The 27,461-nt window shown below is 41.6% G+C and overlaps 1 protein-coding gene and 1 long non-coding RNA gene across 2 annotated transcripts; one reads left to right on the top strand and one right to left on the bottom strand.

Moving 5' to 3' along the window:
• Positions 1–306: 306 nt before the first annotated feature.
• Positions 307–27,461, top strand: Prp8 (pre-mRNA processing factor 8; the record flags this gene model as incomplete). Its single annotated transcript, XM_076176072.1, is given in 8 exon segments — positions 307–419; positions 5,302–5,532; positions 6,112–6,355; positions 8,643–8,897; positions 10,452–10,643; positions 20,208–20,534; positions 20,982–21,179; positions 22,842–27,461. Coding segments are annotated over 7 exon segments (6,057 nt in total), but the record flags the coding sequence as incomplete, so codon positions are not given.
• Positions 13,110–21,727, bottom strand: LOC143019990 (uncharacterized). The gene is made up of 3 exons (XR_012965874.1): positions 21,208–21,727; positions 16,988–17,140; positions 13,110–16,512 (listed from the first exon to the last, which is right to left on the bottom strand). It is a non-coding gene; the product is annotated as an uncharacterized LOC143019990 (long non-coding RNA).

The following is a 27,461-nucleotide window of genomic DNA, read 5'->3' on the forward strand; positions in this document are numbered from 1 at the left end:
GTAATAATGACAGGTGATACCGACAATTACAGAAGTGAGCGATAATAGCTGTTACTAGTTTGCTGCAATAAGAATGTAAAAAACAAATACCATAAAATAACAGCGGTGGTTGCCAGGCGTATTCTTTCATATCGTAGGTTTTAGGAATATTGTAATCCATTCATAGATTAGACTGTTCAGTAAGACATGATTCGTATTCACGCATTTACGTAATCGTAGATAGTTTCTACTGAATTTACTGTAAGGGCAAATATAGTCTTATAACAAATGAAGTGCGCAATGCACAACTTAACTTAGCGCCATCTGCAATGATACAAACGAAGCACAATATGTCGACAACACAACGTTTAGACAGGGTACGGAAGATATAGGGGTGAAATATTTAAGACAAAATATACTCCCTACAAGGCAATGAAGTAGTAAGTTATCCATGTCCAGTTACTCCTATGTGACCGAATAACATTATGTATCGAACATAAAGTAAACTTACATGCATATACTAATAATATATAAGTATTGTCATTGGATTGGCTTGTCTACATACTTGTAACTTGGGGAGACTCGCAAGGTGCGGACGATTACTATTTAGTATTTCAAGAAATGACACGGAGATAAGATGCTTTAATAGTCCGTATGATAGGCTGTTTTAGCGTTAGATTAAATATGTGTGGAACTAATAAGTAGACTGCAAGAAAAGTATTATGGTAATTGTTTTCGTGTGGGTCTTCGCAGTTTGTTTTCACATTTTTTTGTTTATGATTTTAGGATCGCCCCATAAACGAAATTATTAATTCCTCGTAATTTCATTGTTTTAGAATACATTCTCTTACGCATGAACTAATGAATTTTAGTGTATATATCGGGAAAAAGATGTTAACTAACAAAAAATTAACGTAAGGTACCGGTATTTATGTTTAGACGGGTAACCACTGCATGAAGTAACTTCGCTATAATATTTTTCTTATAAATTTTGTTAAGTTGGAAATTAAACCTTATCAAACATGTGTTCTTACCCGACTGAATGTGGCAAATTACTTCATGCAGAGGGTGCTGCCTAAATCAAAGATAGAGAAAACTCGTACAAACAATATCAATATGTCGCATTCAATTGTTAGGTATCACCAGGTCAACTAGCTATTTTGTAACCCCCCCCCCCCCCCCGAGCCGGTCCTGGGTAGTCGTGATGGATACAGATTTCATAAGATTATTTTAGATGTCAGTAACATCAGTATGTACTTGACATTTTTCAACATATATTCCTTAACACAAGTTAAATATACCTTTTATATAGATAACTATGAACAATAGTTGGTCAGTGTAGTTAGATATTGTAGGAAAAATTTTAGTTGTGCACAACTACATGATATAGCAATAAAAAAGTTGCTAAATTAGATTTAGTAACTAATGAAGTCAAGCCAGACGAATGGTACACCATGTTTGTTTTGATAGATGCCGACATTCAAGAAATGAAAAAAATGATAAATTTATCTAATCTAACCTAACCTAACCTGTATTTAGTAAATTGGTACTTGTAATTTAAATGTCATTCGGATTGTTGTCATTGTGACGGATGTCGGCAGCCTGTTCAATCACTTTCTGATTGTGGGGTTTAAAGGTTTCTTATAGCTTGAAGGAATGCATGGATTTCAGCTCCATAGCATTCTTTCAAGAATATATACCTCATGAGGTATTGGCGGAAGTACCAAGGGTGTACACCAGGCCTCAATACCCATGCCAAAGCCGCTTAATAGTTTGAGTGTGTACCTCCTGGTCCCCTGGTTTGGTTCTCTCAGAAACTCTAGAGAAGCCTTATTGGTTTTATAACACCGCTTGTTAACATCACCTGGAGTGGGAGAACAACCGGTGCACAAAGTGATGTCCATCATGTAACTGACATTTCTACTGGACTGGGCAGACGACAAACACTTGACAAGATGGCACCCTGAACCTATGCTAGCAACTTCGTTCATTAGTATATTTGCTTGTAGGAATTTTTTTTTTTTTGCCAAGAAAATTTCATATTACATTCATGTATTATAATTTACAAAATTAATATTTCATTTTCTTATGCTATATCACGTAGTTGTAGACAACTAAAATAATACTATATTTCATTATTTTCAGCACATGTATATTAAAACATGAATTTTTAAAATCCATATTAATAACATGTGTACATTACCTTATGTTGCCTTACTGAGATCTTAGTGAATAGGCCTCCCTGGCCATGTTGCCTCCAGTGAAGTGGTATATGATGTACCAATTTGTTGTAGTAGAGCCACATGTTACTATAGGATGGTGTGGAAGGTGTGCCTTCAATTACTTGTTGGTAGTCATCCAGCTGCCTTTTGAATACTTTCACTCTGCAGGATGTGGTGTTCAGTAAGTTGGGGAGATATGAAGAGCTTAGGGGCTGCCATGGTGAAGGAGATTGCTTGGAGAGATATAGCACTCCTCTCAGTCTTGCTGGGAAAGGTTCTTTGGACACAAGTTTCTCTTCTATTCTGTCTGGGTTCCACAGTTGGTAGCAGTATTCAAATGTAGGCAGTATCAGGATCTTCCAAAATGTAATCATGAAATCCTCATTCCTTGATGTAAATGTTCTGAGGATCTATCCTAATAATTTTCTGCCACTGTCAACAATGTTGTCAATGCGTGTAATACTCATAAACTTGCCATCTCGACTTGACATTAATTCCAGGTCTTGTGCATTCGCCTTGTTAATGATATCTCAGTGAGCTGTGGTGTAGTGTTGGATGTGAGGCTTTTGCCATACCTTATCGGATCAAATTTGGTTTTGTTGAATTTCATGTCAACAGCTCAGATGTATTCATTTTCAAGGTCCATCTGGAGGAAGTTGGTGTCTTTGATCCCCCTTATTTCTTTGGTGATTTTGGTGTCAACTGTGAATGAGGATATTTTGAAGTGTTCAACTGTGCTGTTGATGTCAATGATGAATACTAGGCATGGGAATGGGCCCAGCATGGAGCCCTGTGGGACATCACTTATCATTGAAGAGGGTTCCAAGGCTGTCCTGTTGATGGCTACTCATTGCTGTCTGTCATGGAGGAAGCTGTGAAACCATTGACCCAACTTGCCTGTTGCTTCCAAGGCCTTCAGCCTGTGTAGTAGGATGCCATGATTTACTTACTTTATTGAAGGCATTACTCATTAGCAAAGTCAAGGTAGACAACATCTACACTGCTACTCTTTTCCAGCTTTTCCATTATATATATCTGGTGGGATAGCAGTTAAAATAGGCAGGCTCACCCTTAGCAGAAACTGTGTTATCCATCATCGAGAGAGTCCTTTCTTATCAAAAAAGCCACATAGGCTTCCTCCCACTACAGCTTCAAATATATTTTAAATGAATGAAGTTAAGGTGACAGGTCTAGTTTTTGGATTCTCCTCTATAGGGGCATGCTGTCTGGGGCCATGCTTTCATCTAGGGATTGTCTTGATATTTTATGCAAGATGGGTGAGAGTTTTCTCCTTGCATGCATTTAGAAAGAGTCCTGCCATGCCATATGGCTCAGCTGAGGATGAAGATTTAAGTCCCTCTATCACACTTTCAATGACCTGGGATAGTCTGTCATTGTGTTGGCGATGGGTATGCTGAATATCGATTCATACACTTAAGGTTGTATGGCTGTCAGGTAGTGGTCTTGTATCGTATCCCAATTTTCATCTATTAATGGGGTGACCTGAGAATTTACTTTGTTTTTTCTTTGCATACATAAAGAAGTATTTACTGTTGAATTCTTATTATACTTACTGCTTTCCTTTCATTACATTTACGTTCTACCTCGTGACTTTAGTATGTCACTTTCAGTCTTAATTAGTTTGTTTTTTAAGGTTGATGGCTATGGTGTTGTAATGGCATTTTGAAGTTTGTGGGAGAAATATTTTCTTTCCTTGAAGAGGATCCCCCTGTTTCTTGGGATCTGTGCTGTCCTTTGTACTCCCCTGAGCAGGACATGCAAGCTGCATATGTTGTAACACTTCAGGAGAATCTGGATCACTTGTTATATTGATTTACTGTCAAGATAGGACAGAAGTGGGTAAATTTTTAGAAGTCCACACACATATGTGACATAGCAATAGAAAATTAAATAATTTTATAAATTATAATATGCCAATGTAATTTACGTTATTCTTGTAGAAATTAATAATAGAAAGGGTTGTTAAAAGCTATAAACAAACAAATGTAGCCACTTCGGATGATTGCGACCCCATCTTTGTTCTGGTAGAGGCGGTGGCCGAAGAAATTAAGGTATGGTCAATGCGTATATTCTAACCTAACAACCTAACCTACCTAACCTAACCTAACCTAACCTACATTTAGTAATGCAGTACCTGTAATTCTAGAGGTCATCAGGGTGGTCATCATTGTCTGCAACCTCTGAATCTATCAAGACAAAGATGGTGTCTAAAGGAGTTGAAGCGACTTCATTCATTTCTGTATAGCTTTTAGCAATGTTTTCTGATGTTGATTTCTGCCAAGAAAAATATTTATTGCATTGGTGAATTATAATTACCGGTAACGTTTAATTTTTTAATGCTATACTGTGTAGGTGTGCACTTTTAAAAAAAACATCCAGAAGTGATACTACAAATAGTGCCCCAGCAATATTGATAAGCCTCAGGGTAGGTAACAGGTAGCAGAAATATATTTGAACAAAATCCATGACATCAGTTCAATACAGATAACTGGTAGTGCCACATTTTTTCCCGTGAAGAGTAACTTTTGACCAAGGGCACCCAGTAACAGAACTTGATAGTGATGAAAAATATATTTTATCCATAGAAATGGTTAGGTTAGGAGATGTTGGACAACTAAAGTTTCATGCTAAATATCCATGCTTGTATGTTTTAGGAATGTTACCATTTTCTTATTTTATTTATTTATTGTTATTCTTATTTAACTTTTTTTCAGCTACTCATTATCATAGATATTTCATCTGTCATACACATCAAAATTTTAATATGAGCTTTCATATTATGCAAGTATTTTTAATTTTCATTTATATAGTATACCTATTTTATTTCTTTATATTTTTTGCTTCCTTATATTGAAAAGCCCATCCTCTGAATGTAATAGAATTGATAAAGATTGGTCATTCATAAATCTTGTCTTCTTTTTTAAGGTGTAACAATATCCAATCTAGAATGTAAGTTTTTTGAAAAGTACAAGATGTTTGATAAAATGTAAGAAGGCACGTCAGAATACAGTGGCAAGAATTGTGTGATTTACAGTTTTGTAAGAAAGTAAGCAATGATAAATATGTTTAATGTTTGCAGGGAAAACAGGATGGCAATTCCACCATATTTAATACCGGGCAGCCCCTGGGCCTTTATGGCGCAGCAGCAGGCACACCTTGCTGCAGCCCAGGCCCAGGCTGCTCATGCCCAGATGCAGGCACACTTTCAAGCCCAGGCACAGGCCCAGGCTCAGGCCCAGCCCAGACAGCAACAAGGCCCTCCTCCTGTGGAGAATATATCAATGGAGAAGATGCAGGAGAAAGCCCGAAGGTAATTTTTTTTTTTTAATCTTCCATAAGTGTAAAGATAAGTCATAAAATGGAGTGAAATAGAAGCCTAATAGGATTGAGGAGTTAACCCTTTGATGCCAAAAAGAGTTTGTGCTAAAAAAAAAAATTGCCTGCTAACAGATAGAATAAAGATAGAAACTGTGAGATGGCAGTAGGATTAGGGTGTGTTTCAAATTTTGTTTCAGCAAACCCACCCAATAGGTCTTTATATTGGCTGTATTTTTTTTTTTTTTTGGGGGGGGGTGAGGATCCAGGAGGTATCCTTTAAGGAAAAGAACTTGATAAATCTGGTTGATTTATATCATAAATCAAATAGTGTTTATTTCATGTTTCATCTACATTTACATATTCAAAATATTTTCCTTTCTCATAATAATTCACAATATTAGGCCTTGTACTTGAATCTTGGGGTCAGTCAGAAGTTCCTATGCATCACCAGGTCTGCATGCCACTGGCTGTTTTTGCTAATATGATTCTCAAATTTGAGGAACTACATTTTATTGTGTATAGTGTAGATAGTTTACTTTTATATGTATAATTTCACAATTTTCTGCTATAGATGGCAACAACTACACAACAAGAAATATGCTGAGAAAAGAAAGTTTGGGTTTGTCGATGTGCAGAAGGAAGAGATGCCCCCAGAGCACATCCGCAAGATTATTCGGGATCATGGGGACATGTCCAGTCGCAAGTACCGACATGACAAGAGAGTGTACTTAGGTGCCCTCAAATTTATGCCACATGCTGTATTGAAGTTGTTGGAGAATATGCCCATGCCTTGGGAGCAAATAAGAGATGTGCAGGTTAGTTGTTGCAGTTTGGCTACATGTATGAAGAGTTCCTACGTACCCACATGTGAACACCCAGAAGGGCTTCTTTGTTTATTCTTTCCATTTATTCTGTGATTTACCTACACACTTTTTCCACATCCACTGTTTGCTTTGCCTCTGCATTTCTAAATTTTTTAATGTCATTTCTGAAACCATTCATCTCAAACACATACTAAATGTTTATATATATATATATATATATATATATATATATATTTATATATTTACACAGTAAAATTCCTTTAATCCAACCTTGGTGGGACCTACCCTAGATCAGATGTTTGGAAAAGTCGGATGTTTGGACATACACTAACAGATTTAAAAAAAATCACTCGTTTGGGATATTTTCACTTATTTATGGTACAATAAAGCATAATAAACAACACAACAGAGTGGAGGAGAAACAACCACCAATGGCCAAAGGTAGGCAAACACTAAAATGCCAGCAAAAATAACAGCTGACCTGAGTGCCATGAGTTGATAGTGGCGATAGCAACAACTAAACATCCACTAGATGGATGTTTGGACAAATTCAACTTTTTATTGGACTTGGGACATTGAAGAAAAAAGTCGGAGGTTTGGACTAGTCGGATGTTCGAAGGTCGGATAAAAGGAATTTTAATATATGTATATATATATATATATATATATATATATATACATATATATATATTGTTGTTATGAAGGTGGGACAGATGAGTGAAAAGGTGGTAGAGAAATACGGGTTAGAGGGAGCACACTGTATTACTGACGTTTCGACGAAGACTTGTAGTCGAAACGACAGTAATACAGTGTTCTCGCACTAACCCGTATTTCTCTACCACCTTTTATATATATATATATATATATATATATATATATATATATGTCATAGATAGTAGTAGAGCTTGTGTTAGGATTAGAAATGGAGAGAGTGAATGGTTTGAGGTAAAGGTGGGACTTCATCAGGGATGTGTTATGTCGCCCTCGCTGTTCAATCTTTACATGGAAAGGGTGGTGCGAGAGGTGAATGGAAGGGTAGTGGGTTAGGGGTTGGAGATGATTAAGAAAATGAAGAAAAGTGGGAGGTGAGCCAGTTGTTGTTTGCTGATGACACTGCACTTTTAGCAGGATCAGAGGAGGGATTGAGGAAGTTAGTGACAGTTTGAGAAGATGTGTGAAAGAAGAAAGCTGAAGATAAATGTGGGCAAATGTAAGGTGATGAGATGTACAAGGGGAGAGAGTGACAGCAGGCTGGAAGTGAGCATTAAGGGTGAAAGACTGGAGGAAGTGGATAGTTTTAGATACTTGGGTGCGAATGTGGCAGGAAAGGGAGTAGTGGGGGTGGAGGTAGAATGTAGATTGAGAGAAGCAAGTAAATGCCTTGGTGGATTATAAAGTGTAATGAGAAATAGACATCTGGGAATGGATGATAGGAGGTTATATGAAGGAGTGATTGTGCCAACAGCACTGTATGGGGCAGAAACATGGAACATAAGAGAGGAGCTTGAATGTTTTTGAGATGAAATGTCTGAGAAGTATGATAGGGGTTACTAGGCTAGATAGAGTGAGAAATGAGGTGAGGAGGAGAACATGGGTGGAAAGGGAGCTGGGAGATTGGGTTAATGAAAGAGTATTAGGATGGTTTGGACACATGGAAAGAATGAGTGAAGAAAGATTAGTAAAAGAAGTGTGGAAGGCAGAGGTAGGAGTGAATATGAGGGGGCGTCCTAGGATGAGATGGATGGATGGGGTGAAAGGGGCATTACAAAAGAGAGGAATGTCTGTAGAGGAAGGACGGGAGAGGACAGAAGATAGGGGTGAATGGAGAGGGGTTGTGTATAGATGATACTATGATGCATGAGGGGGAGTGGGTGGGGGATGGGGTGTGAGGAAGTATGTATGAGAAAAAAAATTGACGCAGCCCTAAGGGATTTCTCCCTGTCTTCTTTTCTGCATGGGGGGACGGAGAGGGGGGGTGGTTGCCGAATTTATGAAGCGGCCTTGCTGTGGAAGTGCTGTGTCTTGCGACACTGCTTCTGACCCAGGGCAGTGGACAAGATGCAGGGATGACCCGTCATCCAGGAGGTGCCAAGATAAGTGGGAGGGAGGAGGGTGGAGTTGAGTGGAATATATAGGAAATGTAATGGGTGGGAGTGGTTTCTATGCCTTTTTCTTTTTGGCTACCCCCCATGTAGGGGGAAAAAGCCTTTGGTATATGTATGTATGTATGTACATATATGTATATGGCAACCAATTGATTGCTTTTTTATATTTTCAGGTGTTGTATCACATTACTGGTGCCATCACTTTTGTAAATGAAATTCCATGGGTCATTGAACCAGCCTACATTTCTCAATGGTCAACCATGTGGATGATGATGAGACGAGAGAAGAGAGATCGAAGACATTTCAAACGCATGAGGTTTCCACCTTTTGATGATGAAGAACCTCCTTTAGATTTTGCAGACAACGTTTTGGATGTAGAGCCTCTAGAAGCCATTCAGATTGAATTAGACCCAGAAGAAGATGGAGAAGTAAGTAGATTTGTTTCCTTAAAGATTTGTTAATTTGGGTGTATGCATCTTAACTAATTATTTCCATGGTATTTTGGGCCAGTGAATATCCTTAATTGGAGTGCACAACATCCTTAACTATCTGGATGTGCTGTGTCTTGCGACACTGCTTCTGACCCAGGGCAGTGGACTTCTTCTTCTTCTTCTTCTTCTTCTTCTTCTTCTTCTTCTTCTTCTTCTTCTTCTTCTTCTTCTTCTTCTTCTTCTTCTTCTTCTTCTTCTTCTTCTTCTTCTTCTTCTTCTTCTTCTTCTTCTTCTTCTTCTTCTTCTTCTTCTTCTTCTTCTTCTTCTTCTTCTTCTTCTTCTTCTTCTTCTTCTTCTTCTTCTTCTTCTTCTTCTTCTTCTTCTTCTTCTTCTTCTTCTTCTTCTTCTTCTTCTTCTTCTTCTTCTTCTTCTTCTTCTTCTTCTTCTTCTTCTTCTTCTTCTTCTTCTTCTTCTTCTTCTTCGGAAAAATGAGACAGACCACAGATATGTATATAATTATAATGCTTAGGTGGGTAGTATGGGCGTAAGGTGGAGACATGCTTTGATTCTTTCACCCCCCATATAAGGAGGAACAGGTCTTTATCTATGTAGATACAGTAGTTTTTTAAATTATATCTATTCTCATTTACTGCATGAGAAGACGAAGGGGGTTGCCAATTAAATGAAGCAGCTTTGTTGTAGATGTGCTGTGTCTTGTTGCATTGGTTCTGACCCAGGGCAGTGGGCGAGATGCAGGGATAATCTGTAATCCAGGAGGGGCCAAGAAAAGAGGGAAGGATTGGTGGCAAATGGAAGGGATTATGTGGGGGGTGAAATGGGTGGGAGTGGATTTGGCCTTTGACTTTGGCTACTCATCTTGTAAAGGGGAAAAAGCCCTTGTTATATGTATGTATATACCAAAGGTTTTAATCCCTTACAAGGGAAGTAATCAAGTCAAAAGGCAAGTACCCACTCGCACCCATTTCACTTTTACCCATTCCACTCCCACCTTTTCTTCCCACTCATCTTAGGAATCCTCCCTGTATCCTTCCCACTGCCCTGGTTCATAAACAGTGCTGCAAGATACAGCACATCACAGGAAGGTTGCTTCAATTAATTGGTGACCCCCTCTCCATCCCCACGTGCATAAAAAGATAAGATGGGGAGAAATCCCTTTGGGCTGCATCTGAACATCAATCATACATAACCACTCCATACCTTCCCCCATCCCCTCCTGTCCTTGCATCATAGTATTATCTATACACAGCCCCCTACCCCTGTCTCCTGCCTTCATTTAAAAAAATACTGTATATACATGTATATATTGGTGCATTCCTTCGAACCCAGGCAGTGGGCAGGAGACAGATGACCCTTCATCCATGAGGAGTTATGATGAGAGGAAGGGGAACGGGTGGTGGATGGGAGTGGAATGGGTGGTAGTGGGTGCATGCCTATGACTTGGCTACCTCCGGTATGCGGGAAAGAAGCTCTTGGTATATAAATAGATATGCTGTATTCAGAATTTATATTTAATGACAATTTTCTTCACAGGTTATGGAATGGTTTTATGAGCACAAACCTTTACTTGACACCAAACATGTCAATGGACCTACCTACCGCAAGTGGAAGCTCTCACTCCCTCAGATGGCCACATTGTACAGATTGGCCAATCAACTTCTCACAGATGTTTCCGATAACAACTACTTCTACTTGTTTGATTTAAAATCATTCTTCACAGCTAAGGTAAGTTTTTTCTTTAAAAAACTGTTTGTTAAGAGAATATTAAAACTTTTTCCATGCATGATGGTAAATACCCCTCTCCCTCACAATCATCATCACTACCCATCACCATATGTCCTCTCTCATCTTCCCCTCCTTCTAGTGAGTATGTGGATGAATCAAGGTCACAGAATGTTTGTAGAGAGTTGGGCTGAAAATACCTTTTGGTATGTGTATATAATTTGATTTAACATGAACTCCCTCTCTCAGAGGAGGCTATGACAGTGTCTTCTTGCAAAGGGTGTTAATGAAACAGATAATTTAATGTTGTTTGCCCTCACTATAGAAGGGAAATACTGTCATTAGTTGTGAGCTGGATTTAGGGAAATCAGTCATGTGGATGATATTGAAAAACAAAGAGCAAATTCTGCAAATTGTGAAGACTTGTGTATGTGTGTGTGTGTGTGTTGACACAACCTATATTATGTACAGACTTTTTGATAGGATGTGTTTTGTATATTTTGGAATTCTGAAACCAGGATAGTTATTAATGTACCTTGAACATAACACTTGTACATACAGAGCCCAAGTGTGTTTATGGATACACTGATAATGTATTGGTATATATAGGTATGCATATACATACATTTCATTGAGTGGAGTACATACATACATATACCAGGGCTTCTACCCCCTTACAAGGGGGGTAGCCAAAAAGAAAAAGGCATAAAATCATTCCCACCCATTCCATCCCTGAAAACACTCCACACCCCTCCACCCTCCCTCTTATCTTAGCACCTCCTGAATGACGGGTCATCCCTGCACCTTGTCCACTGCCCTGGGTTAGAAGCAGTGTCGCAAGACACAGCACATCCACAGCAAGGCCGCTTCATTAAATCGGCGACCCCCCCTCTCCATCCCCCCATTGCATAAAATGAGAGGACGGGGAGAAATCCCTTCAGGCTGCGTCAAATTTTGCTCACACATACTACCTCACCCCCCATACCCCTGCCCATTCCACCTCATGCAATCACAACATCATCCATATACAACCATTCTCCATTCACCCCTATCTTCCGTCCTCTCCCGTCCTTCCTCAACTGACATTCCCCTCTTCCCCAAAGCCCCCTTCACCCCATCCATCCACCTCATCCTAGGACGTCCTCTCATGTTCACTCCCTCCACATCTGTGGAGTACATTTTGTTATTTTGTGCATGTTTGATTATTTAATGGTTGATATAAGTTTGCACAATACCATTGAGCTTACATGTAGCACAAACTCATAATTACAGATTTGTTAAATATATTTACTCTATGTTGAACTCCCATCTAGGATACTGCCTGTGCAAGTGTATCTAGAAAGAAAGTTGATGATAGCAAATACAGTGTTTCAGAAGAAAGTCAAGCATAAGTACACATGGGAGAGGGTGGTGGGTGAAGGGTGGTAGATAGAGCTCTAATGGACTATGTAGTGGTAAATAGGATTATGATAGGAAGAGTTAAGGATGTACATGTGCTAAGGGGAGAGGGTGGGGGAATATCAGATCATTTTTTGGTGGAAGGTAAGTTGAGAGTGGAGGATAGATGGAGAAAGAGGAAAGGGACAAAAGTTAGGGAGGTGCTTAGAGTGAACTCGTTAAAGGAGAAGGAGTACAAGAAGAAGCTAAAGGAGGAGTGGGAGGTAGTGAAGGATAGAGTAGAGCTAGGTGTGGAGGAGGAATGGGGATGGTTCAAGGAGGAAGTCACAAAGTGTGCAAAGATGGTGTGTGGAACAAGAAGGACAGGAGGAAATAGAAGAAAGGGTAGTGAATGGTGGGATGAGGAAACAAAGAAGGTTGTAGAAGAGAAGAAGCGAGCTTTTACAGATTGGTTACAAAATAGGACGAAGGAGTCATATGAGAGGTACAAAGAAAAGAAAAGAGAAGTAAAGCAAAAGGTAAAGGAGGCAAAGAGGAGAGCAGATGTGAAATGGGGTAAGAGTATGACAGAAAATTTTGAAAGTACATACATACATATACCAAGGCTTTTTCCCCCTTCCAAGGGAGGTAGCCACAAAGGGAAAGGCATAAAAACACTCCCACCCATTTCATCCCTAAATACACTCCACACCCCTCCCACCCTTCCTCTCATCTGAGCACCTCCTGGATGACGGGTCATCCCTGAACCCTGCCCACCGCCCTGGGTCAGAAGCAGTGTCGCAAGACACAGTACATCCACAGCAAGGCCGCTTCATTTAATCGGCGACCCCCCCTCTCCGTCCCCCTTTGCATATAAGGAGAGGACGGGGAGAAATCCCTTCGGGCTGCGTCAAAATTTACTCACACATACTACCCCACCCCCCACCCCCCCGCCCATTCCTCCTCAGGAAGTAATAAAAAGATGTTTTGGAAAGAAATTAAGAGAGGAAGAGGAGGCGAATCAAGTAGAGAAGAAAAGGTAAAAGGTGCAGATGGAGAAATGATAATGGAAGAGAAGGCAGTAAGGGAAAGATGGGCAGAATATTTTAGGGAATTGCTAAATGTGAAGGAGGATAGGGAGGGAAAGATAGCTGCAGTGGGAAATGCTAAGAAAATGAGAGTGATGAGTGAGGAAAATGGAGGAGAAATAAGGAAGGATGAAGTGAAGGCAGTTGTTAAGATGATGAAAGTGGGTAAGGCACCTGGTTTGGATGGATGCCATGCAGAATGTCTAAAAAAAGGAGGTACAGTGATGGTGGACTGGTTGGTGAGGTTATTTAATGTTTGCTGGAGAGAGGGTAGAGTGCTGGAGGACTGGAGTGCCTGTATAGTTCCACTATACAAGGGAAAAGGGGACAAGTGTGAATGTAGTAGTTTCAGAGGGATTAGCTTGTTAACCCCTTCACTCCGGTGCACATCGCACGTCTGGCAGCATTAGCTGCCAGACGTGCGATGTTGTGTCATAATAATCGCATTATAAAAAATAAAGTCACTGCTCAATCACTCGTTCTCTTTCACCCGTAAATTTTGATAACCATAGAAAATATGATGAAGCCAGTTTAGAGAGAATGAGGGTCACGCAGGTACGACTACAATAAATATAATCAAGACACCGATGTCGGCATCATCGTGTACCCACTTGCTCTTCATGACGCCTAAATAGGCGCTGTATGGAAGTGGATTAGGAGAGGAACAGAGGGAGTAATTGTTGAGGAACAATGTGGATTTAGGGCGGGTAGAGGTTGTGTAGATCAGATCTTTGTGGTAAGACAAATATGTGAGAAAGCTATAGGAAAGGGGAAGGATGTTTTTGGGGCTTTTATGGATCTGGAAAAGGCTTAAGATAGGGTAGACAGAAAGGCACTGTGGGAGGCTATACAGATATATGGGGTAGGAGGAAAGCTTCAAGGACTTGTTAAGAGTTTTTATGAGAGTAGTAGAGCTTGTGTCAGGATTAGAAATGGAGAGAGTGAGTGGTTTGAGGTAAAAGTGGGACTTCGTCAAGGATGCGTTATGTCGCCCTGGCTGTTTAACTTATACATGAATGGGGTAGTGCGAGAGGTAAATAAGGGTAGTGGGTCAGGGATTGGAGATGGTTAAAGAAAATGGAGAAAACTGGGAGGTGAGCCAGCTGTTGTTTGCTGACGACACTGCGCTTGTGGCAGGATCAGAGGAGGGACTGAGGAAGTTGGTGACAGTTTGGGAGAGTATGTGATACAAGAAAGCTAAAGATAAATGTGGGTAAAAGGTGATGAGATGTACAAGGGGTGAAAGTGGCAGTAGACTGGAAGTGAGCATTAACCCATTAAATCCCAAGTTTTTTTGGTCAGGAATTTCCACGGTTTTCTGTAATCTAAGTAATGTGAAGGGTTATGAGAGACAGTATATAGTGGTTTTAATGCTTTATTTCCTGCAGTAAGCTTATAAGAAGCTGTCCTCAAATGAGGACACTGGGATAATGTAATAGCTTTGTATAGTGATAATCTGTTAGCAAAGGATACTATAAAGAAAAATATATTCTTCTCTTTTTGTGTGCTTGATGCTGAAAACTTGTAAAAATAAATCTGATATTCTAAAAAAAAAAAAACATGATATAAAGAAACCCAATACAAATAAACTGGATCATGAAAGCCAATATATCATTTTGCATTAACTTTTTGTGATAAGGGGCAAAACATTCTATACAGAGTGCTACATTGCATTTAGCACAATATGTTCTTGGTTTCTTGGAGCAAGGTTTCCTTTGGTACCGTCTTTATTGTTCCCGTTTTGCAACAACATGGTCCTTTCCGTCATACCGAACATCAGCGAGTTTCATAGATGGGCTTGGTGCGTTACTTTTTCTCCCCAGTTTTCTGCCTGCAATTCCCGACTTCAAATATGGCACACATACTGCTCTTTTAAAGCTTACTAAGTCAAGCTGTTCCTTTCCTTGATGTAGGAATTTATGGATGATCCACGCATTTACAATCATCATGTCTAATACACGTGTGAAGAGCGGCCAATACCACTTCTTTCCCGTAGAGAAGTTGCGTATTTCCCAGTCAACCAGTCATGGTGATCTACACCTCCCATAGAAGCATTGTAGTTGTTCAGAACATTTGGCTGAGGAACATCACCTTTTGCTTTGATATCACTTTGCCATCACCTTTTTGACAGGTTCAATATTATCATAATTTGTTCCAACACACACACACTTGTTGTCAGACCACCTGACAAAAAGAATTTCTTCATTTGTGTCAAACATATAATCATAGGTGCCTCGTTTCTCTTTTTTCATGATATTTGTTGGCCGTAAAGGACATTTGCTCAATCTGCTTTCCCTGACTGTGCCTGTGGCCTGATAACCGAGATTCCTAAGACGAACTAACAAATCATACCCAGTGAAAAAGTTGTCAAAGAAAACAGAATGAGAATTTGGTACTTTCACTGCCTCTAACATTCTCAAAACAACCTTTGTTCCGAGTAGCAGGCCATCATTATCATCATTCCTAGAACTCTTGCCACAATACAAGTCAAAATTATAGCAGTAACCTGAGGCTCCACATACAGCCCAGAATTTGTACCCAAATCTGATGGGTTTACCTCTCATAAACTGCTTCAATGAATTACGTCCATAGTACTTCACCATCCTTTCATCTACAGATATGAATTCCTCAAATATGCCAAACTGCTGAAATGACTCTTTGGCTAGTGACAATAGAGACCTAATTTTGAACCCTTTGTCATGTGTATCCTTGGCATCTTCATTATTGCAAAAATGTATAAGACTTTTCACAAGCTGATAACAATTTCTTGACATTGCCCTTTGAATGATTGGGACCCCGAGATCTTCCTCACTTGACCAGTAATCTCTCTCAGAAGGAACTTTGTGATATCCAGAAAATAGTAATATTCCAATGAATGTTTTCAACTCATCAACACTGAATGTAAAATCATACATATTTTTACATGAACTTGCATAGCGAACTGTCTCTTTGACAATGTGCTCATAGATACGGGAGTCATAAGTTTCTCAAACAGTTCCAGAGGTGATAAAGTATCTAGATTATCTTTCATTTTCTGCAAACAATCCCTGTGATGTTTGGAACGCACTTTGACCTTCCTGTATTCAGTAGTTTTGTGTTTCCATATGGGTTCAGAGTCACAAAATTTGCGTTTTTTCTGGATGATGTAGCGGCTTTAGCTTTATTTTCAGCATGTTCTTCTATCAGCACTCTATCCACATGAACTTCTAAGGTACCAGGCACATCTTGAACAGATATCTCACCCATTTCATCTTCAGCTATATCCTCCTCGTCAGTCAGTTCATCTACATCCGGTGGTACAATGATCACATCAGCTCTTTCAGCTGTATCTTCCTCTTCATCCTCATCAAACAATAATTCAAGGGCTCTCTCAACTGTGAGTGCACAGAACGTTGTCTCTTCGCCATCTGTGATGAAACAGAATAATATACATAAGTTTATAAAAGAGAATAATTATAATAAGATAAAACAAAAAATAACAATTTATTCTGTATTTTTTTTTTTTTATTCTTAAATTTTGGCCTGCATTGGCCATGTGAGGGGAAACAGATCCCTCGCACATTGACACTACTATTATACAGTAACTATATAACTACTATAACTAAATAGCTGTGGCTGTGGCCTTGCTGTGGATGTGCTGTGTCTTGCGACACTGCTTCTGACCCAGGGCGGTGGGCAGGGTGCAGGGATGATCCGTCATCCAGGAGGTGCTCAGATGAGAGGGAGGGTGGGAGGGGTGTGGAATGTATTTAGGGATGAAATGGGTGGGAGTGTTTTTGTGCCTTTCCCTTTTTGGCTACCTCCCTTGGAAGGGGGAAAAAGCCTTGGTATATGTATGTATGTATGTATAACTAAATAGTTGCACTATTATAATGCACCAACCTTTGAAGCAGTATTCAGTCAGATGTGTTGCCTACGACGATCCGAGCACAAATGATGTATTAGTGGGTGTAGCAGGCACCGTCATCCATGGCATGTTGTAACATGAATAATCAGAGGGAGTCGCAGGTTCTTTTATCGTTGTCCTGTTGTGACCTGTAGTAGCACATGCTTCTATTATATTGTCCCAGTGTCCTCATTTGAGGACAGGCATTTTATAATATTGCTGGCTTGCTGGGTACTAATAATAATTACCTGATATATAATGTACATGGTAAATCAGCGTCTTAGAAACATGTGACAACACCTATAATATCGGTGTCGATAGAGTAGTACTCTGTATTGAAGATGAAATGTTGGCTTACTTGTGGCTCAATTTATCCCTGAAATTGGACCCCAACTAAATGCTTTTGTATGCATCAGTGAAACATAGTTTTAACATGAGGTTGTTGCAAAAACATTATAGTTTGTATTTTATGTATATTTGAGTTATTCTATTCGCTTATTTATGAATATAACAATAATATACCCGGTGTCCTCAAATGAGGACAGTGGGACATAATGGGTTAAGGAGAGTGACTGGAGGAAGTGGATAGTTTTAGATACTTGGGTGCAAATGTGGCAGGAAAAGGTGGAGATAGAATGTAGATTGAGAGAAGCAAGTAAATGCCTTGGTGGATTGAAGAGTGTAATGAGGAATAGACATTTGGGAATGGATGCTAAGAGGAGACTATATGAAGGAGTGATTGTGCCAACAGCACTGTATGGGGCAGAAACATGGAACATAAGAGAGGAAGAGAGAAGGAGTTTGAATGTGTTTGAGATGAGGTGTCTGAGAAGTATGATGGGGGTTACTAGGCTAGATAGAGTGAGAAATGAGGAGGTGAGGAGAAGATTGGGGGTAGAAAGGAAGTTGGGAGATAGGGTTGATGAAAGAGTATTAGGATGGTTTGGAGACGTGGAAAGAATGAGTGAAGAAAGACTAGTAAAAGAGGTATGGAAGGCAGATGTGGAGGGAGTGAATATGAGGGGACGTCCTAGGATGAAGTGGATGGATGGGGTGAAGGGGGCTTTGGGGAAGAGGGGAATGTCTGTTGAGGAAGGACGGGAGAGGACAGAAGACAGGGGTGAATGGAGAATGGTTGTATGTGGATGATGATGTGATGCATAAGGTGGAATGGGCGGGGGGATGGGGGGTGAGGTAGTATGTGTGAGCAAAATTTGACGCAACCCGAAGGGATTTCTCCCCATCTCCTTTTATGCATGGGGGGTCGCCGATGTGCTGTGTCTTGCGACACTGCTTCTGACCCAGGGCAGTGGACAAGGTGCAGGGATGACCCGTCATCCAGGAGGTGCTAAGATGAGAGGGAGGGTAGAGGGGTGTGGAGTGTATTCAGGGATGGAATGGGTGGGAATGATTTTATACATACATACATATACCAAGGCTTTTCCCCCCTTACAAGGGAGGTAGCCAAAAAGGAAAAGGCATAAAATGATTCCCACCCATTTCAACTGCATGCTACTTTGCCACAACAACAAGCAACCAATACCCCTTGTAAGGGAGAAAAAGCCTTGGTATATGTATGTATGTAAAAGTAAGGTGATGAGATGTACAAGGGGTGAAAGTGGCAGTAGTCTGGAAGTGAGCATTAAGGGAGAGTGACTGGAGGAAGTGGATAGTTTTAGATACTTGGGTGCAAATGTGGCAGGAAAAGGTGGAGTGAAGGTGGAGGTAGAATGTAGATTGAGAGAAGCGAGTAAATGCCTTGGTGGATTAAAGAGTGTAATGAGGAATAGACATTTGGGAATGGATGCTAAGAGGAGACTGTATGAAGGAGTGATTGTGCCAACAGCACTGTATGGGGCAGAAACATGGAACATAAGAGAGGAAGAGAGAATGAGTTTGAATGTGTATGAGATGAGGTGTCTGAGAATGTATGATGGGGGTTACTAGGCTAGATAGAGTGAGAAATGAGGAGGTGAGGAGGAGAACAGGGATGGAAAGGGGGTTGGGAGATAGGGTTGATGAAAGAGTATTAGGATGGTTTGGACACATGGAAAGAATGAGTGAAGAAAGACTAGTAAAAGAGGTATGGAAGGCAGATGTGGAGGGAATGAACATGAAGGGATGTCCTAGGATGAGGTGGATGGATGGGGTGAAAGGGGCTTTGGGGAAGAGGGGAATGTCTGTTGAGGAAGGACGGGAGAGGACAGAAGACGGGTGAATGGAGAATGGTTGTATATGGATGATGATGTGATGCATGAGGTGGAATGGGGGGTGAGATAGTATGTGTGAGCAAATTTTGACTCAGCCTGAAGGGTTTCTCCCTGTCTTCTCCTTTATGCATGGGGGGATCGCCGATTTAATGAAGTGGCCTAGCTGTGGATGTGCTGTGTCTTGCAGCACTGCATCTGACCCAGGACCGTGGACAAGGTGCAGGGATGACCCGTCATCCAGGAGGTGCTAAGATGAGAGGGAGGGTGGAGGGGTATGGAGTGTATTCAGGGATGGAATGGGTGGGAATGATTTTATGCCTTTTCCTTTTTGGCTACCTCCCTTGTAAGGGGGAAAAAGCCTTGGTATATGTATGTATGTATGCCCTCACTATGAACGCTCCTCCAGGGCAGGATTCAAACTGCCGTCACCCTTGACCTTCTCCATAAATAATGACACTCTAGCCCAATAAACCAGTGAGCATATGTATATATGATAGTAATTGTATTGTATTTTGCCACCAATAACCATCACTTTTATCATTGGTTGAGTCATAGTGGTGGTAAGGGTAAGACTCCAGGAAGGCACAAGAATGGAGGGTTAGTAGAAGTTAGCATTACTTTTTTGAATGGAGATTAATCTCCAGCCATGAAAGAATGCTCTGTGGATCTGGTCCACAGAGGTGTCACAAAATTTCGCAGTGCATCAACTGCTTAAAACTTAAGCAGTCTGTACTGCTGTGGATGTGCTGTGTCTTGCGACACTGCTTCTGACCCAGGGCAGTGGACAAGGTGCAGGGATGACTTGTCATCCAGGAGGTGCTAAGATGAGAGGGAGGGTGGAGGGGTGTGGAGTGTATTCAGGGATGGAATGATTTTATGCCTTTTCCTTTTTGGCTACCTCCCTTGTAAGGGGGAAAAGCCTTGGTATATGTAGGTACTACTACATGGAGTAGAATAATTGTTGAAGTAGTTAATGGTTTTAATTAACTTGTGTTTTCTTTGGCAGGCTCTCAATATGGCACTTCCCGGTGGCCCCAAATTTGAACCTTTGATAAAAGACATGAATCCAGCTGACGAAGACTGGAACGAGTTCAATGACATCAACAAAATCATTGTGAGGCACCAAGTACGCACAGAGTACCGCATTGCCTTCCCATATCTGTACAACAACATGCCACAATATGTGCATCTCAGCTGGTACCACACCCCAACCATTCTCTACATTAAGACTGAGGATCCAGATCTGCCAGCCTTTTACTTTGATCCACTCATTAATCCAATTTCACATCGTAATGCAGTGAAGGGTGAAACACTCTTGCCAGATGATGATGAGGTGAGTGTCAAGTTTATTTTTAGGTGTCAGACTATGTTCTTAACTAAGAGAAAGTACTTTCCCTTCCTCTCCAAACAAAATTTAAGTTAATCACGTATGTCTCAACACCTCTATCTCGCTTTTCCTCTCTTGTCCTCCTTTTTCTTCTTTTGTCCTTTATTTTCTTCACTCCTCCCCCTTCCTTTCCTTTCCTCTTCCATTCCCCTCTTTCACAGCTCTTTTCTCCTCTTTCATATCTCTTATCCCTTTACTTTGTCTCCTTTCTTCTCTACTCACCTTTCTCTCCCTCTTATTTTCCATCTGCCCTGTCTTCCTTGTTATATCTTTCCTTTCCTTGCACATATTCAGTTTTCTTTTGATTGATGCCAAACTTTGATATTAATTTCTAGTGAACACTAACTGAAAGTACATTTGTATGCTTCTCTGATATATAACTTTTTCTTCCAGGACTTTGAGTTACCAGAGGATATAGAACCAGTGTTGAAGGAGTGGCCCATGTACACAGACAACACTGCCAATGGCATTGCACTGCTGTGGGCTCCCCGTCCTTTCAACATGCGATCAGGCACAATGAGGAGGGCCATTGATGTTCCTTTGGTGAAGTCATGGTACAGAGAGCATTGCCCTCCAGGACAACCAGTAAAGGCAAGTTTATAAAAGATTATGCTGATACCTCTTCTCACTCGTGCATGCAACGTGCTACTTGGCTTGACTGCTGATTCAGTGATCTGAGTTTGAGTCTCCCAGGGCTGAAAAAAAAAGTTTTGGCATCATTGCACTGCAAACCTGCACTCTAACTATGATGGCCTAGGTGTGTGTGTGTATGTGTGCATGTGCAGGGGTGGGGGTCAAAGCACTACCCATAGATCAGGCCATACATGAGCCCTGAGCTCTGAGCTCATCCTGGAAGGTAATAACTGTTGATCACAAGTCCAACACATGATCCAAGATTGGTGAATCACATACCCATTTTCATGTGTACTTGGCATATTGCTAATTGCATACATACATATACCAAAGGCTTTTTTCCCCTTACACAGGAGGTAGCCAAAAAAGAAAAAGGCATATAAACCACTCCCACCCATTCCATTTCCTATATATTCCACTCCCCTCCACCCTCCTCCCTCCCTCTTATCTTGGCACCTCCAGGATGACGAGTCATCCCTGCATCCTGTCCACTGCCCTGGGTCAGAAGCAGTGTCGCAAGACACAGCACATCCACAGCAAGGCCGCTTCATAAATCTGGTGGACCCCCCCCCCCCCCCCCCTTCTGTCCCCTTGTGCAGAAAAGGAGAAGACAGGGAGAAATCCCTTCGGGCTGCGTCAAATTTTTCTCATACATACTTCCTCACCCCCCATCCCCCACCCACTCCCCCTCATGCATCACAGCATCATCCATACACAACCCTTCTCCATTCACCCCTGTCTTCTATCCTCTCCCATCCTTCCTCAACAGACATTCCTTTGTTTTGTAATGCCCCTTTCACCCCATCCATCCATCCATCTCATCCTGGAACGCCTCTCATATTCACACCTTCCACACTTCTTTTACTAATCTTTCTTCACTCATTCTTTCCATGTGTCCAAACCATCCCAATACTCTTTAATCAACCCTATCTCCCACCTCCCTTTCTACCCCTGTTCTCCTCCTCACCTCATTTTTCACTCTATCTTGCTAGTAACCCCTATCATACTTCTCAGACATTTCATCTCAAACACATTCAAACTCCTTCTCTCCTCCTCTCTTATGTTCCATGTTTCTGCCCCGTACAGTGCTGTTGGCACAATCACTCCTTCACATAACCTCCTCTTAGCATCCATTCCCAGATGTCTATTTCTCATTACACTTTTTAATCCACCAAGGCATTTACTCGCTTCTCTCAAACAACATTCTACCTCCACCCCCACTCCTCCCTTTCCTGCCACATTCACACCCAAGTATCTAAAACTAGCTGCTATTTGGAGCTACTGAAAATATAGAATTATATTATTCTTGTGTTATAGGACCACAAGGAGGTGCATATCATTGATTCCAATAATGAATACATGCACTAATGGAGTATGAGTTAAATTTTAGATAATTTGTTTAGTAAAGTTGAATAAACCTTGTGGCACTTTTACATACATACATACATATACCAAGGCTTTTTCCCCCTTACAAGGGAGGTAGCCAAAAAGGAAAAGGCATAAAATCATTCCCAACCATTCCATCCCTGAATACACTCCACACCCCTCCACCCTCCCTCTTATGTTAGCACCTCCTGGATGATGTTGCACTTTTACCAACAAAAATTTTACTTCTTTCAGGTTCGAGTGTCCTATCAGAAGTTGTTGAAGTACTACGTCCTGAATGCCCTCAAACATCGGCCACCGAAAGCCCAGAAGAAACGATACCTATTCCGATCCTTCAAAGCTACCAAGTTCTTCCAGACGACAACACTTGACTGGGTTGAGGTTGGCTTGCAAGTATGCCGTCAGGGGTACAACATGTTGAATCTCTTGATCCATCGCAAAAACCTGAATTACTTGCATTTGGATTACAACTTCAATCTAAAACCAGTTAAGACGCTCACTACCAAAGAGCGAAAGAAGTCTCGATTCGGTAATGCGTTCCATTTGTGTCGTGAGATCTTGAGACTGACCAAGTTAGTAGTTGATGCCCATGTTCAGTATCGTCTGAATAACGTTGATGCCTTCCAACTGGCAGATGGGCTACAGTACATATTTGCTCATGTGGGTCAACTTACTGGTATGTACAGATACAAGTACAAATTAATGAGACAAATTAGAATGTGCAAAGATTTAAAGCATGTGATCTATTACAGATTTAACACAGGGCAAGTAGGTAAAGGACCTGGGTGTGGGTTCTGGGCCCCTGGTTGGAGAGTGTGGCTCTTTTTCATGAGAGGAATCACTCCTCTTCTGGAGAGATGGCTTGGTAACCTGCTCTCCCGTCAGTTTGAGGGACGACACAGTAAAGGTGTGGCAAAAACAGTGACCAAACAGAGGGTAGAGTCACACTTCGATCTTGAGCTCCGTGCGTCTGTGATGCATGATATTTTAGACATGATGCCTGAGGGAATCAAGCAGAACAAAGCAAGAACGATTCTGCAGCATCTCTCTGAGGCATGGAGGTGTTGGAAGGCAAACATTCCCTGGAAGGTTCCTGGGTTGCCCACACCCATTGAGAACATGATTCTAAGATATGTCAAGATGAAAGCCGACTGGTGGACAAATACAGCTCATTACAACCGTGAGCGTATCAGGCGTGGTGCTACTGTTGACAAAACTGTATGTAAGAAGAACATGGGACGTCTCACAAGATTGTACCTGAAGGCTGAGCAGGAGAGACAGCACAATTATCAGAAGGATGGTCCATACATCAGCCCTGAAGAGGCCGTAGCCATATACACAACCACTGTGCATTGGCTGGAGTCCCGTAGGTTTGCTCCAATTCCATTCCCTCCTTTGTCATACAAGCATGACACAAAGCTCCTTATCTTGGCCCTTGAAAGACTAAAGGAAGCATACAGTGTAAAGTCTCGACTAAACCAGTCACAGCGTGAAGAGCTGGGTCTTATTGAGCAGGCTTATGACAATCCTCACGAGGCTCTGTCTCGTATCAAGCGTCATCTACTCACCCAGAGAGCATTCAAGGAGGTTGGTATTGAGTTTATGGATCTTTACAGCCATCTTATCCCTGTATATGATGTAGAACCACTGGAAAAAATTACAGATGCCTACTTGGACCAATACTTGTGGTATGAGGCTGATAAACGTCGCCTCTTCCCACCTTGGGTCAAGCCTGGAGACTCAGAACCCCCACCATTGTTAGTGTACAAGTGGTGCCAGGGAATCAACAACCTTATGGATGTATGGGATACTGCTGAAGGAGAATGCAACGTTATGTTGGAGTCTAAATTTGAAAAGATGTACGAGAAGATTGATTTGACTCTTCTCAACAGGCTTTTGCGTCTGATTGTCGACCACAACATTGCTGATTACATGACAGCCAAAAACAATGTAGACATCAACTACAAGGATATGAACCATACCAATCGATATGGTATCATCAGGGGTCTCCAGTTTGCTTCCTTCATTGTACAGTACTATGGGCTCGTGCTTGACCTTCTAGTTTTGGGTTTGAGGCGAGCAGCAGATATGGCAGGTTCCCCACAGATGCCCAACGACTTCCTCAACTTCCAAGATGTTGCAACAGAAACGCAGCATCCCATCAGGTTGTATTCAAGATACATAGACAGAATTCACATTTACTTCAGATTCACTGCTGAAGAAGCCAAGGACCTCATTCAGAGATATCTAACTGAACATCCAGATCCCAACAATGAGAATATTGTTGGATACAATAATAAGAAATGCTGGCCAAGGGATGCAAGAATGAGGCTGATGAAGCATGATGTCAATTTAGGAAGAGCCGTGTTCTGGGACATCAAGAACCGTTTGCCAAGGTCAGTGACCACCATCAACTGGGAGAACTCCTTTGTGTCTGTCTATTCCAAGGACAACCCCAACCTTTTGTTCAACATGAGTGGGTTTGAATGTCGTATCTTGCCAAAGTGCCGCATGACTCACGAAGAATTCAAGCACAGAGATGGAGTATGGAATCTCCAGAATGAGGTGACCAAAGAAAGAACTGCTCAGTGTTTCCTGCGTGTGGATGACGAGTCCATGCAGAGGTTCCACAACAGGGTGCGTCAAATCCTGATGGCCTCTGGTTCAACCACATTTACTAAGATTGTAAATAAGTGGAACACTGCACTGATTGGGCTTATGACCTACTATCGTGAGGCAGTAGTAAACACACAGGAACTTCTAGACCTCCTCGTGAAGTGTGAGAACAAGATTCAGACACGTATCAAGATTGGTCTCAATTCAAAGATGCCCTCGAGATTCCCTCCTGTTGTGTTCTACACTCCAAAGGAGTTGGGTGGGTTAGGTATGTTGTCTATGGGGCATGTTCTCATTCCTCAATCTGATTTGCGATGGAGCAAGCAGACAGATGTAGGTATCACACATTTCAGATCTGGCATGAGTCATGATGAAGATCAGCTCATTCCTAACTTGTACAGGTATATCCAACCCTGGGAAACGGAGTTCCTGGACTCGCAGAGGGTTTGGGCAGAATATGCCCTGAAACGTCAGGAGGCAACAGCACAGAATAGACGTCTGACATTGGAAGATCTCGAAGATTCTTGGGATCGGGGTATACCAAGAATCAACACCCTTTTCCAGAAGGATCGACACACACTTGCCTATGACAAGGGCTGGAGGATTCGTACTGAATTCAAACAGTATCAGGTTCTTAAACAAAATCCTTTCTGGTGGACACATCAGCGCCATGATGGTAAATTGTGGAATCTCAACAACTACAGAACAGACATGATCCAGGCATTGGGTGGAGTAGAGGGTATCTTGGAACACACACTCTTCAAAGGAACTTACTTCCCCACGTGGGAGGGTCTCTTCTGGGAAAAGGCCTCAGGTTTTGAGGAGAGCATGAAGTACAAGAAACTGACAAATGCTCAACGTTCTGGTCTGAATCAGATTCCCAACCGTCGCTTCACACTTTGGTGGTCTCCCACAATCAACCGTGCTAATGTGTATGTAGGTTTCCAGGTGCAGCTTGATCTTACTGGGATCTTCATGCATGGCAAAATCCCAACACTGAAGATCTCCCTCATTCAGATATTCCGTGCTCACTTGTGGCAGAAGATCCACGAATCAGTTGTGATGGACTTGTGTCAGGTGTTTGATCAGGAACTTGATGCCTTAGAGATTGAAACTGTACAAAAAGAGACTATTCACCCTAGGAAATCTTACAAAATGAACTCCTCCTGTGCAGATATTCTTCTTTTTGCAGCCTACAAGTGGAATTACTCCAAACCTTCCTTGTTGGCAGACTCAAAGGATTCCATGGATGGCTCCACTACACAGAAGTACTGGATTGATGTTCAGCTTCGTTGGGGTGATTACGATTCCCATGATATTGAAAGGTATGCTAGGGCAAAGTTCCTTGACTACACCACAGACAATATGTCACTGTACCCATCCCCGACAGGTGTTCTGATTGCCATTGATTTGGCGTACAATCTTCACAGTGCATATGGCAATTGGTTCCCGGGGGCCAAGCCTCTTATCCAGCAGGCAATGGCTAAAATTATGAAAGCCAACCCGGCCTTGTATGTGCTTCGTGAACGCATCAGAAAGGGCCTGCAACTGTATTCATCAGAACCAACTGAACCTTACCTTTCCTCTCAGAATTATGGTGAACTCTTCTCCAACCAGATCATTTGGTTTGTAGACGACACCAATGTGTACCGTGTCACCATTCACAAGACCTTTGAAGGTAATCTTACAACAAAGCCCATCAACGGTGCCATCTTCATCTTCAATCCACGCACAGGGCAACTCTTCCTAAAGATCATTCACACTTCAGTTTGGGCAGGTCAGAAGCGTCTAGGTCAGTTGGCTAAGTGGAAGACTGCTGAGGAAGTTGCTGCCCTTATCAGATCTCTTCCAGTTGAAGAACAGCCTAAACAGATCATTGTAACCAGAAAAGGTATGTTGGATCCCCTTGAGGTACATTTGCTTGATTTCCCCAATATTGTCATCAAAGGATCAGAATTGCAGCTTCCTTTCCAAGCTTGTCTCAAAGTTGAGAAGTTTGGTGATCTTATTCTGAAGGCTACAGAACCTCAGATGGTTCTCTTCAACCTCTATGATGATTGGCTAAAGAACATCTCGTCATACACAGCATTCTCCAGGCTGATTCTTATTCTCAGGGCCCTTCATGTTAACAATGACCGCACGAAGGTTTTGCTTAAGCCAGACAAGACAACAATCACAGAACCTCACCACATCTGGCCTTCCCTTACAGATGAGGAGTGGGTTAAGGTGGAGGTGCAG

Source organism: Oratosquilla oratoria, chromosome 38 (assembly GCF_046742065.1).
Source record: "Oratosquilla oratoria isolate Oo_2021 chromosome 38, ASM4674206v1, whole genome shotgun sequence".
Lineage (NCBI taxonomy): Eukaryota > Metazoa > Arthropoda > Malacostraca > Stomatopoda > Squillidae > Oratosquilla > Oratosquilla oratoria.